This window comes from Sinohyriopsis cumingii, chromosome 4, assembly GCF_028554795.1.
Source record: "Sinohyriopsis cumingii isolate HCF-2022 chromosome 4, ASM2855479v2, whole genome shotgun sequence".
NCBI classification, from domain to species: Eukaryota; Metazoa; Mollusca; class Bivalvia; order Unionida; family Unionidae; genus Sinohyriopsis; species Sinohyriopsis cumingii.
In genome coordinates, this window is record NC_142964.1 from 130,693,228 (window position 1) to 130,706,424 (window position 13,197).

The 13,197-nt window shown below is 37.8% G+C and overlaps 1 protein-coding gene across 1 annotated transcript in view; it reads left to right on the forward strand.

The window, feature by feature from the left end:
- The window catches only part of LOC149802098 (ATP synthase subunit s, mitochondrial-like), a 31,716-nt gene extending 21,338 nt beyond the window's left edge, over positions 1–10,378 (forward strand). Inside the window, exon 5 of the mRNA XM_089956499.1 lies at positions 7,951–10,378. Coding sequence (XP_089812625.1) covers positions 7,951–8,095 — 145 coding nt within the window. The 3' untranslated portion in view covers positions 8,096–10,378. The remainder of the gene's footprint in view (positions 1–7,950) is intronic.
- The last annotated feature ends 2,819 nt before the right edge of the window (positions 10,379–13,197 follow it).

Consider the following 13,197-nt stretch of genomic DNA (forward strand, 5'->3'; position numbering starts at 1 on the left):
TGGTTGTACCAGCTCCAAAAAAAAAAAAAACAGCCTCTGCCTGGTGTACACAAGACTGTACAGTCAAATATTTTCCAGTTGTACCCAGTCTTAGCATAATGAAGGAGATAGCTTTCAACATATAAAATTGCTCTGACTGCTAACATTGTATTCCCAGCACCAGCATCAAAGAACAAATAGTCTCTATTCAGCACTGTTCCTGGCTCTGTCACAGCCTGATAGAGTCAACATTGATGCTTTGGTCCTGAATGCTTTGTACCATTCCTAGACCATTGCAAGTTTGAACAGTATGTCTAGTTCACTGTCTTTCCCAGTAGGCTTCACCAGCTTCATCACAGCTATTGCAGTTGCTGTTTATATCACCCAGTTTGAAGACTTGCACTCACAAGACATGTCTTCCAAATGGGATCCAAATAATGTCCAGAGAGGACTCGTTCTTTAGCACACCACTTGGACATGTTTTCCAACCTCTGCTACTTTGTTCGCCTTCTCCATCACCATTATTTGGAACTTAAAACAATCCTGCATCTGTCAATCCATTGGCCAAGAAAGACCAGTTAACATTCAAACCACAACAGTCTGGGTGAGTCTGATTTATTACAAACATTGTTTTGAGAGCCATTTTCAAGATCCAATTGTCAACAGTCCTATGTTTTTGCACTGAAACAACAAGGCTTTCTTGAAGACTTATTCTCCAGTTTTTCAGACTGGGGCCCCATGTGTCAACCGACACATTACCACCTGGGAATGTCAAAACCCACATTAGTTCATATGAATGGAAAGACCTTTGGTGACACAGTAACTGGTTCAAAATGTGATTGTAAAAGGATCCAGTCTTGACTTGATATCCATGGTTCTATTTCAGTGAACAAAGCACATCTTAGCCTTATCCATTGATACGATTGCTCTTTGCACTCTGGACACAGTCTTGTAGATGGGACTTATTCTAAACAGAGTAGCAAAACACATGTTGCCGATTCCATAACAGCATCAGTAAACAGAACTGACACAATGGCCTAGTGGTTAGAGCATCCTCCTCAGAAGCGGGAGGTCATGGGTTCAATCTCTGGCTGAGTCATACCAAAGACTTATAAAAATGGTACTAACAGCAGCCTCGCTAGGTGCTCAGCATTCAAAGGTTAGTATTAGGATTAGTTGACCTGGTGTCAAGATAATGTGACTGGGTGGGACATTATGCTACATGTCTTCAGCATGATGCCCCAGTGCTAGACATCACTATAAACTGCCATACTGCAGATATCATAGTGATATGACTGAAAATGGTTTAAAGCTGGATTAAAAATCCAAATCACACACACACGTGCATGCATCAGTGAACAGCTTGCTGAATAATATTCCTTTCACTCCATCCAGGCCTTGATGAAGAAACACCATAAAGCCACTTTAAGATAACAGCCACCATATCCAATATGCTCTTTCATGGTCATATAGAGGAAGTTTTGAAACAACTTTCTGTAGAGGCCCAGTTTTAGTGTAGAGAAGAGAGAAACAGGAATATCCCCCAGCCCATGCTATACTAAACAGAGAAACAGTCGTACATGCCTTTTCTTTGACAGGAGCAGTTTTCAAGGCCAACTGATGACAAAAGTCAGGGTGATTAGGTTTACTTTCATTCTAGTTTATCTTCCCATCAAGCACTTCACCATAGAATGGGAAATACTTTGACTTGGCAATCCATGGGCCTTGCCAAATTAAGTTGGAGGGCTTCCAGATCACATTCAGTACCCATCTTCAGTTGTAAGTTGCCTTTGCTACAGATGTCCCAAGAAACCCAATCAGAGCTGACATTCTTCAGAAAGAGATTACAGTCTCCTTATCAGAAGAATGGTAGAGATTGTTCATAATGTTAAATCAGCAGGATTTTACTCCAGACTGTTCTTGGTGGCAAAGTCCAGTGGCACACTTTGGCCTATTTTAGGTTTATTCTCAGTCTTTTCTTGTAGCACCATGGTTCAAAATGGAGATAATGAGACAGATTCTCAGTGCTTTTCAGGAGAGATTTTGCTTACATTTTAGATCTTAAGCATATGTACTAAAGCACATGTCTTTTAAGGAATCCTTGACATTCACATTCAGGTCTATGATATACCAATCCAAGGTACTCCCTTTTGGTTAAAACAACTGTCATTGTTTCATCATGATAATTATGGACAGAGTCACACTTCAGAGTCAACTCTGTGTCTGTGACTTCAAGTTGTCTTGATTGTAGCTGGCTGAAGATCCAGGTTTGTTTTATTCTAGATAAAAAATTTACATCACCTTTTTCACTTCTGATCCACCTCTGATTCCTTTTCAACAAGAACAAATCCAATATTGCCCCATCCCAACATTTTACCCACATGTATAAACAGGGTCCTATTCCCTCACGTTCTGAAATTTCTTTGCTCATTTGGTCTCCTTAATGCAGCAGTAGAGCTTTTCGTCTTGGGCCACTTTGTTTATGAGACCACTGTAGATGATTCTCTTGTGCCAGTGGCAGCTGAATCTTTACCCACTGGGTCAAGCAATTCCAATTTCAGGATATATGAGGCTGCATATCAGCAAATGGGAGAACTTCACCTGACTTATGGTGGGTATTCCCTTGCTGATTCCACAAATCTGTGCCAAATGGGGCCAACCACTCATGGATCTTTTTGCAATAAGGTGGAATTCAAAGCTACCTACTTTTGTCTCTCTAGTCCTAAGTCCAAGAGTATGGACAGTCTATGATCTCTCCATGAACTGGAATGGTGTAGATGCATACATCTTGCATCCCACTCCAGAAAATGAGGGAATCCGAGTGCCAGGGAAAACACACCATTCCACTGGAAACCTTAGTACACCACTTTCTTCTTTGACACGTTGAAGAGAAGAAGCTAGGCCTTTAAAAAGCTACCATCCCACTATCATAGTCATGTTTCTTCATCATGGAATTGAGAATAGAGGCCAAACCAAAGACATTTGAGTTGCCTTGACTGAACGTCTTGGTCACACTTCTAAAGTAGGATCTGCATTTGGTTCTGACATGGCTGAAGCATTTTTGAAACTTGTGTCTAGAGCCACCTTTACAAACCACTTATATAAAATCTGCTTACTTGTCATTTTAGTGTATCAGTATACATTCCCTGTTGGTTGATCTGAGATTTCTGCATATCCATTGTAATGATTTCATTTCACTTATAATGGTTCCTTTTTTCATTGTTAAGAACAGGCCCCCATTCATTGGGAGTCGGTTCTTTGCTGTGAAACACCATTCCTCATTGTACCCATTGCCTCAAGAGCATCTTCAGGGGCTTTGAAGTGGTACCTGAAGTGAACCAGGCCTGTGAGAAGATGGAGATATAATTTATTTCTACCATTAAAAGAAGGAAAGGATTGTATCATGACACAACCACTATTGTCCTGTATATGATAGTTTATTTACTCTGTGTATAAAGAAAAACCCAAGACCAGATGAGTTTGTTGCAAATATAAGCTCAAAAGATTTGACAGTTGCTACTAGCATAGCACCATAGATGGCATTATCAAAGGTGTGTGATGGAGGACAGAGACAACTATGTTTAGCTATTACCTGAGTGACCTTTCATCGCAATGAGCTGTGTGAACTAATGGGACTTGTAGCAGCATAGCATATCAGCAGCACAACAGGTTACCTTTCTGGCATGTTCAGCAGCTTCACAACAACATGGCACTCGACTTGTTCTGGGTTTGAGTGGTATGGGAGGAGGTATTTTCCCTGCAAGTCCAGGCATATCTATATGACTATTCTAGCCCATATCTCTCACAAGATTTGGAACTGGATATTGCAACTTTTCAGTGTAAGAGGAAATTAAACTCCCTTCACCTCTTACCTGTTCTTGTAATGTATTATGATCAGGTAACATATTTGAAGAAGAAAGTCATTTTTGGAATAAAATTTGTTTTTTTCAGTAACATTTACGCAATGTTAATAATGGCAAGCCCTCCTAGCTTTCCCTCAGTTACAATTTTAATCCTGAAGTAATTCAAGTGTGGACAGGATTTGGCACCAATCCCACTATCAATGAGAGACCATTCTTGTCTGACTTATCCTTAGGTGATTGTTTTTAGCACCATTGGAAAGGCTGGGTTTGCAAGGTAGTAGCTGTACTCTTGATGTATTATGATTGTTTAAGAAGGTAGTGGCTATACTCCTGATGTATTATGATTGGGTAAGTAGGTAGTGGCTGTACTCTTGATGTATTATGATTGTTCAAGTAGGTAGTGGCTATACTCCTGATGTATTATGATTGTTTAAGTAGGTAGTGGCTGTACTCCTGATGTATTATGATTGGGTAAGTAGGTAGTGGCTATACTCCTGATGTATTATGATTGGGTAAGCAGGTAGTGGCTGTAATCCTGATGTATTATGATTGGGTAAGTAGGTAGTGTTGTCCTCTTGATGTTTTATGATTGGGTAAGCAGGTAGTGGCTGTACTTTTGATGTATTATGATTGGGTAAGCAGGTAGTGGCTGTACTCTTGATGTATTATGATTGGGTAAGTAGGTAGTGGCTATACTCTTGATGTATTATGATTGGGTAAGTAGGTAGTGGCTGTAATCCTGATGTATTATGATTGGATAAGTAGGTAGTGGCTGTACTCTTGATGTATTATGATTGGGTAAGTAGGTAGTGGCTATACTCTTGATGTATTATGATTGGGTAAGTAGGTAGTGGCTATACTCTTGATGTATTATGATTGGGTAAGTAGGTAGTGGCTGTAATCCTGATGTATTATGATTGGATAAGTAGGTAGTGGCTGGAATCCTGATGTATTATGATTGGGTAAGTAGGTAGTGTTGTACTCTTGATGTTTTATGATTGGGTAAGCAGGTAGTGGCTGTACTTCTGATGTATTATGATTGGGTAAGTAAGTAGTGGCTGTACCCTTGATGTATTATGATTGGGTAAGTAGGTAGTGTTGTACTCTTGATGTTTTATGATTGAATAAGTAGGTAGTGGCTGTACTTCTGATGTATTATGATTGGGTAAGTAGGTAGTGGCTGTACTGATGTTTTATGATTGAATAAGTAGGTAGTGGCTATACTCCTAATGTTTTATGATTGGGTAAGTAGGTAGTGGCTGTACTGATGTTTTATGATTGAATAAGTAGGTAGTGGCTGTACTCTTGATGTATTATGATTGGTTAAGTAGGTAGTGGCTGTAATCCTGATGTTTTATGATTGGGTAAGTAGGTAGTGGCTGTAATCCTGATGTATTATGATTGGGTAAGTATATAGTGGCTGTACCCCTGATGTATTATGATTGGGTAAGTAGGTAGTGGCTGTAATCCTGATGTATTATGACTGGATAAGTAGGTAGTGGCTGTAATCCTGATGTATTATGATTGGGTAAGTATATAGTGGCTGTACTCCTGATGTATTATGATTGGGTAAGTAGGTAGTGGCTGTACTCCAGATTTATTATGATTGGATAAGTAGGTAGTGGCTGTACTCGTGATGTATTATGATTGGGTAAGTAGGTAGTGGCTGTACTCCTGATGTATTATGATTGGGTAAGTAGGTAGTGGCTGTACTCCAGATTTATTATGATTGGATAAGTAGGTAGTGGCTGTACTTGTGATGTATTATGATTGGGTCAGTAGATAGTGGCTGTAATCCTGATGTATTATGATTGGGTAAGTAGGTAGTGGCTGTACGTCTGATGTATTATGACTGGGTAAGTAGGTAGTGGTTGTACTGATGTTTTATGATTGGGTAAGTAGATAGTGGCTGTACTCCTGATGTATTATGATTGGGTAAGTAGGTAGTGGCTGCAATCCTGATGTATTATAATTGGATAAATATTATTAAACAAAAGTATTTTACTCCAAAAGTTGGTTTCTACTGACAATATTATACTGGTTTGAAGATTTTTTTTAAATAGAATGTTGGACTTGTTGAAGTAATTTATATATTTATTTTTTACATTGTAAGTATGCCTTTTTATCTTTTGCCATATTATCTTGTTTTGTCAACATCTAAATTTATTGCAATGCATCAGTTTATTATTGTGTGGGGAGGAAGTGGTCTAAGGTGCTTATCTTTGCAGAGCACGGACACCACACATCTGACCACATAGGTTTGAGTCTTAGCTCAGCCAGTGTTGGTATGTGAGAAAGCTTGCCAGTAGCTTCCTGTGAGTTGGTTCTTTCCAGGGATTTCCCAGGTTTTTTCTCCACCAAAATATACTGGCTGTCATGTATAGCCTATCTTGTGCTGAAAAATGTTGTTTAATACATTATAAAAACCTGACCCAAATCAGATTCTTATTCAAGCTTATATCACTCACTTTATTTCAGCTTATGCTGCACAATAAATGGACTGCTCTGGTGGCCTAGTGGTTAGAGCATCTGCCTCTGATGCAGGAGGTCGTGGATTCGATCCCCGGCCGAGTCATACCAAAGACTTACAAAAATGGTACTAACAGCTGCCTCGCTTGGCGCTCAGCATTAAGAGGTTAGTGTTAGGACTGCTCGGCCTGGTGTCAGGATAATGTGACTGTGTGGGACATTATGCTACATGTCTGCGGCATGATGCCAGTGCTAGACATCACTATAAACTGCCACACTGTAGATATCATAGCATTATGACTGGAAAATTGTTAAAGCTATGTTAAAAATCCAAATCACACGCACACACTCAATAAATGTGGATGTTCCTGGCAGTGTTGCACTTAAAATCCATCAGGCATGGGGACATAGTGTGTCTCTGTCCTACAACTCTGGAGGACATACACAATTTTGAAAGGGGACAGTTGTTTTTATTATAATTAATGAACCAAAGAAATTTAGCCTACAGGGGTCTAGATTTGGAGGACATGAGGTATAAAATAGTGGGAAACCCATAATCGTGTACTGAAAGTGCAACACTGCTTAGGTAAGATCAGTTTTGTAATGCATGTTTAGCTTCAGGGTTATGGTATACAAGTCTATTTGTAAGTACAATACCTTTCTCATTAAAAAAACATAGATCAATGTGACCTATATTTCTCACTTATATCTTGATAAGTGTGATGTGTATGTTTACAAGAGTATATAACATATACTTCCTTGTACACTGTTACTTGATCAGTGTTACAGTGTAGTAGGTGGGTGTTCCTTGGCAAGTACAACACCCTTTACAGTTGGTCACCCTGAACTATACATCATGTTTATTAGTCTTGTGTTAAGTTTTGCATTAAAGCTTGGATCATGCATTTTTTTGTCTACGTGTATTGGTGACAATAACAGTCTCCAGATGTAAACTTGTTGGGAAGTGTGTGTTTTATTAGCACTCTTAATATTTGCTGTGTTTCTTGTGAACATATAATTTCATTGGCACTAATTTTCTTGCTGTTTTTAAAATCTGTCTTTGGAATACCACAACAGTATATGCTTGCTTTTGAAAATACATGGTATTTCTTCCATGATAAGACCAGGGTACCAGCCTTACAAATTTTTCAAAATGTATAGGGTTGGCATATTATCAGACATAGATATCCTTTGTAAATATTTGCAAACATGTTATAAAATGGGGGACAGAATTATCATCTAGCATGGGCTTATCCTTGGATAAATATGTTATGTAAAACAGTTGAAGCCATAAAGTATTGTATATGCTCACAAGTCAAGTCCAAATGCTGACTGCACAGACCCAGATCTGCTAGCACATAATCTTCCAGTAGATCTGCCTGTGCAGTTTGTTGGGGGTAATCAGTAGAAGAAAAAATAGACACTGATCTATCACTGCATTATGGTGATCACAGATCAGGGTCCATGTTATTTGCAGTTGGACTGAACTAATTAGTGAGTATGAATGGTATCAAATATGGGCTTATTATTGGATACATATGGTAGGTAAAACAGTCAAAGCCCTGAATATTAGTTATATCAGATGTTACAGTTATTTGAGGTAATTGTTTGAGGTAATTAGTTTTTATGACTATTTCAGAAACCTCCAGCAACTGGTGTTGTTTCAACTCCCTGAGGTGAGCGACAAAGAGGGAACTATCCATATGTTACAGAATGCACTTCCAAAATGCCAAGTTCAGTTCTTGGAGACGAAAAAAGAAATGTCTCAAAAGGAAAACACTTGAGAATACCTGATGTACATTTATTAACACAAGACAATATTGTATGGTGAGAATTCCCAGTCTTATAAAATGATTTTCCTTATGAAGCAGGTTCAGTTCCGAACTGTGATATGGATTTAATGTGCATTGTCTGAATAGACATAATATATTCGATTTCATGCATTAATGATTGGTAACACATAAATAATACTTGATCTTAGTAGTTGATCTAGAGCACAAATAAAGACCTGGAGGATTTTTATTTTTGATGGAGGATCTATGTTCAAGCTTTAAGTTCAGTTCCTGGATAATGAGAGAGAGAGATAGAGGGAGAGGGAGAGGGAGGGAGGGGGAGAGAGAGAGAGAGAAAGAGAGAAGATGTATGTATGTTTGAGAGAAAAGGCTTGTTCTGCTGCTTATGCGCACCTGTAAATGGATTATGCTGTAAATGGATTACACTTTTACAGTTCATTAAAAAATAAAATTAAAATAAAGCAAGAAAAAGTTGTGTTTGTCATTTTTGTTATCATCTTTTTAATTCTACTCATATGAATTTGAGAATATTCTAAAAAGAAAGACTGCTGCATAAGAATAGCATAAGAGTTAATTTATCCATCCTAAACCTTCATGTACATTGCTAATGTTCATTTTATAGCAACTACTTATAACCCATTTTCAAGGAAACGAATCAATGGATTTAATTTGAAATTTTACCTCATAGATTCATTATTTTTAGCAAACCAGTCTGTATTGTGAAAGAAAATGGCACCAGATTTGAAGTAAATCAGGCTTTTACGGTTTGACTTGTGGATGAAAATTCTTAGAGCAGATGGATGAACATTTTGGGTCAGAAGGACAAATCAACACAGTTTTACAAGTTTGAAAAGAAGAATATGAGATTGAGGGCAATATCATACTCATGGCAGAATTTGCGGACTTCATGATCATTTGGCTAAAGTTATAAATAAAAGTCATGCAGATCGAGTACTCATTCAACACTGGTTATTTCAGTAGTGGATGTCATCGTTTAGAATTTGATTCTACATACCTTAAAAATATCAGTTATTCACTTAACTTTATTTGGCTCCTCATATATCCATATTCATTTGGAAGGTCATTATTTACAAATCCCATGATGAGTGGTCTAAAGTGCTCTCTGTCATGGATCACTGCCGTCTCACCTCTGTCTACTTGGGTTTGAGTCTCGGGCTCGGCCAGTGTGGATATGTGAGAAAGCTTGCCGGTAGCTTCTCATGGGTCGGTGGTTCTTTCCAGGGTTTTCCCAGGTTCTTCCTTCACTATTAATACTGGCCGCCATGTATAGCCTATCTTGTGCTGAAAAATGGCGTTAAACCCAACAACAACAACAACAAACCCCAAGAAATACGTACAGCAAAATCAATATTAAGGTAGATGTATGTGGACATTTTTGGATATCAACCTAAAGTTGTGATTCTGTGAATGAAAACTCCGCATGTTGATAAACATATTTGTACTACCATAAATTGTGATGATTCAGCTTTACTTGCACCTTTCTTGACCCATTTTGATACATGGCTACATTGTTAAAGTCCATCGCGATCAATAATTTTCATCTGGAAGTTTCTTGATGACAGTTAAGGTGCAGAATATTCAATAATCAAGATTAAATGAACTTGGGTTAATCAAAATTAGTATTACATTTTAAACTGACAATTTGTATTGAAGACGAGTAAATGTGTATACATGACCTGTAGGCTTATTATAGGCATGTAGACTAGTTAAAGTCAGTGTTTTAATATGAATAATTTGTCAGCATGTTTTAGGTCTGTATTCTGGTTCTAATCCACATGGATTTTGCCCATTTTTGCCAAGTATTTTGACCTGCTGCAGACAAAGGTTAGCAGCAAAACTAAATGTACATTTCTCATACAGTGTAGTATAATTATGGCATGTAATATATAGATTACAATTTTTATGCTCAGATTATGCTCTTTTTGCCACTGATATTATTAAAAATAACACTTAAACCTCTCTTGGGATTGGCATGTTTGAAAATGTACACAGGTTTATTCTCAAGGGGAAAATTTGCATTTACTCAGTCCAGCCAATTTTCGTTTGGTCAGGATGAGTGGACAGGTGGGTGACCTGGGCTGTCAGTGAAATTAAAAATTGTTTCCAATGATTTGAATGCTTATTAGAAGCTTTAGGTGACCAGTAATTTTTGCAAGTAATTTTTCTATAGCATGGTTTGTATGACATGCTTTTCATTAAGTATTTATTACTTCAAGTGAACTAAATTGCAAATAAAGGGTAGTTTGTTTTCAAGTGCTATGTTGTTTTCATTTTGTTACGTTAATTGATCATACTGGATAATAATATATATTTAATCACAGATCGTTGCTTTAATTGCAGCTGCAGCTTGTAAGAACAGCTGGAATTTTATATAAAACCAAGCTGTATTACTATTACACAGAGTCATATTTGTGGGTTTAAAGACCACAAAATAGAAGTCACAATGGAAAATGAAACCTTTCGCTTTTCGGTGAACTTTACTTCATCCCTTAAAACCGCTCCGGTTGCCTAGTGGTTAGAGCGTCCGCCTTGGATGTGAGAGGTCGTGGGTTCGATCCCTGCCCAAGTCATACCAAAGATTTTAAAAAATGGTACTGACAGCTGCCTCGCTTGGTGCTCAGCATTAAGAGGTTAGTGTTAGGACTGGTCGGAATGGTGTCAGGATAATGTGACTGGGTGCGACATGATGCTACATGTCTGTGGCATGATGCCCCAGTGCTAGACGTCACTATAAACTGGCACATTGCAGACATCGTAGCCATATGACTGAAAAAATTGTTAAAGCTACGTTAAAATTCCAAATCACATCACAACAAACACAGTTGCAATTACTTTGATCCACATATGCAATACGTAAGTCTCATGTACAGTCTGATGTTATAAACTTGATACAGATCAAACCCATTTAAGTGTTTGGTTCATTAGATTTTCATATAAAATTCACTTGAGAAATGCATGATAAATTGTCTTGGTAACATAATAAAGGGAAATTGGAATAGACAGAAAGTTGGTATGTATCATATTGAAGGGATTTTGGGACAGACAGAAGTTGACATGGTATCATAATGAGGGAAATTGAAATAGAATTTGGCCTGGTATCATATTGAAGGAGCATTTGGACAGACAGAAGTTGACGTGGTATCCTACTGAATGGACATTTGGACAGACAGAAGTTGACATGGTATCATACTGAAGGGACATTTGGACAGACAGAAGTTGACATGGTATCATACTGAATGGACATTTGGACAGACAGAAGTTGACATGGTATCATACTGAATGGACATTCGGACAGACAGAAGTTGACATGGTATCCTACTGAATGGACATTTGGACAGACATAAGTTGACATGGTATCATACTGAATTGACATTTGGACAGACAGAAGTTGACATGGTATCCTTCTGAATGGACATTTGGACAGACAAGTTGACATGGTATCCTACTGAAGGGACATTTGCACAGACAGAAGTTGACATGGTATCATATTGAAGGGACATTTGGACAGACAGAAGTTGACATGGTATCATACTGAATGGACATTTGGAAAGACAGAAGTTGACATGGTATCATACTGAAGGGACAGTTGGACAGACAGAAGTTGACATGGTATCATATTGAAGGGACATTTGTATGTGTATGTGTGTGTGTGTGATTTAGATTTTTAATGTACCTTTAACAAGTTTCCAGTCATATCGTCATTTGTCGGCACGTCAGCACCATTGTTTCCGTTCTTGCCAATGAGAAAGGATGAAGTTTCCAGTTAAATTCAAATTGAATCTACTACTGTGAGGGAAAGAGTTCTGAATCACATGTATGAATTCAACTTGATCTTTTTGGTGTTTGACAGGATGGGTGTGATTCTGTAAACATTAATTACCAAATTTTGGGCCATTTGATTCTCGGGTGATCAGAAATCATTTAATACATTCCATCTATTAAAGTATATCATCAAATCAGTCAATCAATCATTATAATCGTGTAAAAATGAAATTAAGAAAGATAAAACAATGAAGCTGGACGATCAAAGAATCCCAAATTAATATACTATATAACGGGTATCTTCTGCGGCTATTTTGATCTGAAACGGGTTTTAAATTTGGGATAAATTTTAGTGATGGCAGAGCTAAGACTAGAATATATAATGTGATAATTTTAGGAAGTAAATATTTTCGTGATCTCACTGTCAGCAGAATAGCGAAAATGTCTCCACCGCTAAATTCCCGCTTGCCGTTTGATTTTTTTAAACTTGGTTTCAGTCTGAAGCGCATGTTGTCAGATGTTATTATCTTCTAGCATCAACATAAGGGAGAGAACTTTAATAGCATTCGGTTTGTTCAGAATAACAAACGCAAGTTTCATTACATTAATTCGAAGAAAAGTCACAAAGATCAAATATTATTCTCCACAAATGTCATCTACTACTACTACTGCTACTGCTACTACTATTACTGCCTCTACTACTACTAATATTACTGCTTTTAGCAGTTTGCTACTGGTGGTGTGGTATTATGAGGTTGTACCTTCTTACAAGGTGTCCGCTTTATTTGGCTATCGTTATCTAGAGGGTGATCGCCCTCGGTATTGTTGCCCTGATTGAGTAAATATTAAAATAAAGGGTGAAATTAAAGATGGAATAAATAGAACAGAATGACACGAGACCCCGTACATGGAAAAACAAACATTTAATCAATTACATAAACAACTGAGATAATACATTACATCAAGAAGATACACTTCTTTTTGGAATAAATCTTTCACCGAATTTTAACAAATATATTTATCCAAAGCCGATCTGTTTAAATGATATAATTGGTTCATCATATAATCGAGTGAACGATCGAAGTCATTGCCTTGTGCAACTTCATAACCTGCTTATTCCAGTCCACTCCAACTTCACTATGGTGGTTCCTCTAGGTCCCTTCGCTTTTTCCCTTTTCCGACCTCCCTGCTGCCTCGCCTCTTTTCGGCCCTCAAACCTTGTGTGGGTAGGTGGATACGTAAGTAGATACGTCCGTGGAGCTATTTCCCCTTACAAAATAAACAGAGACAACCTACATATTCTGTCAGTT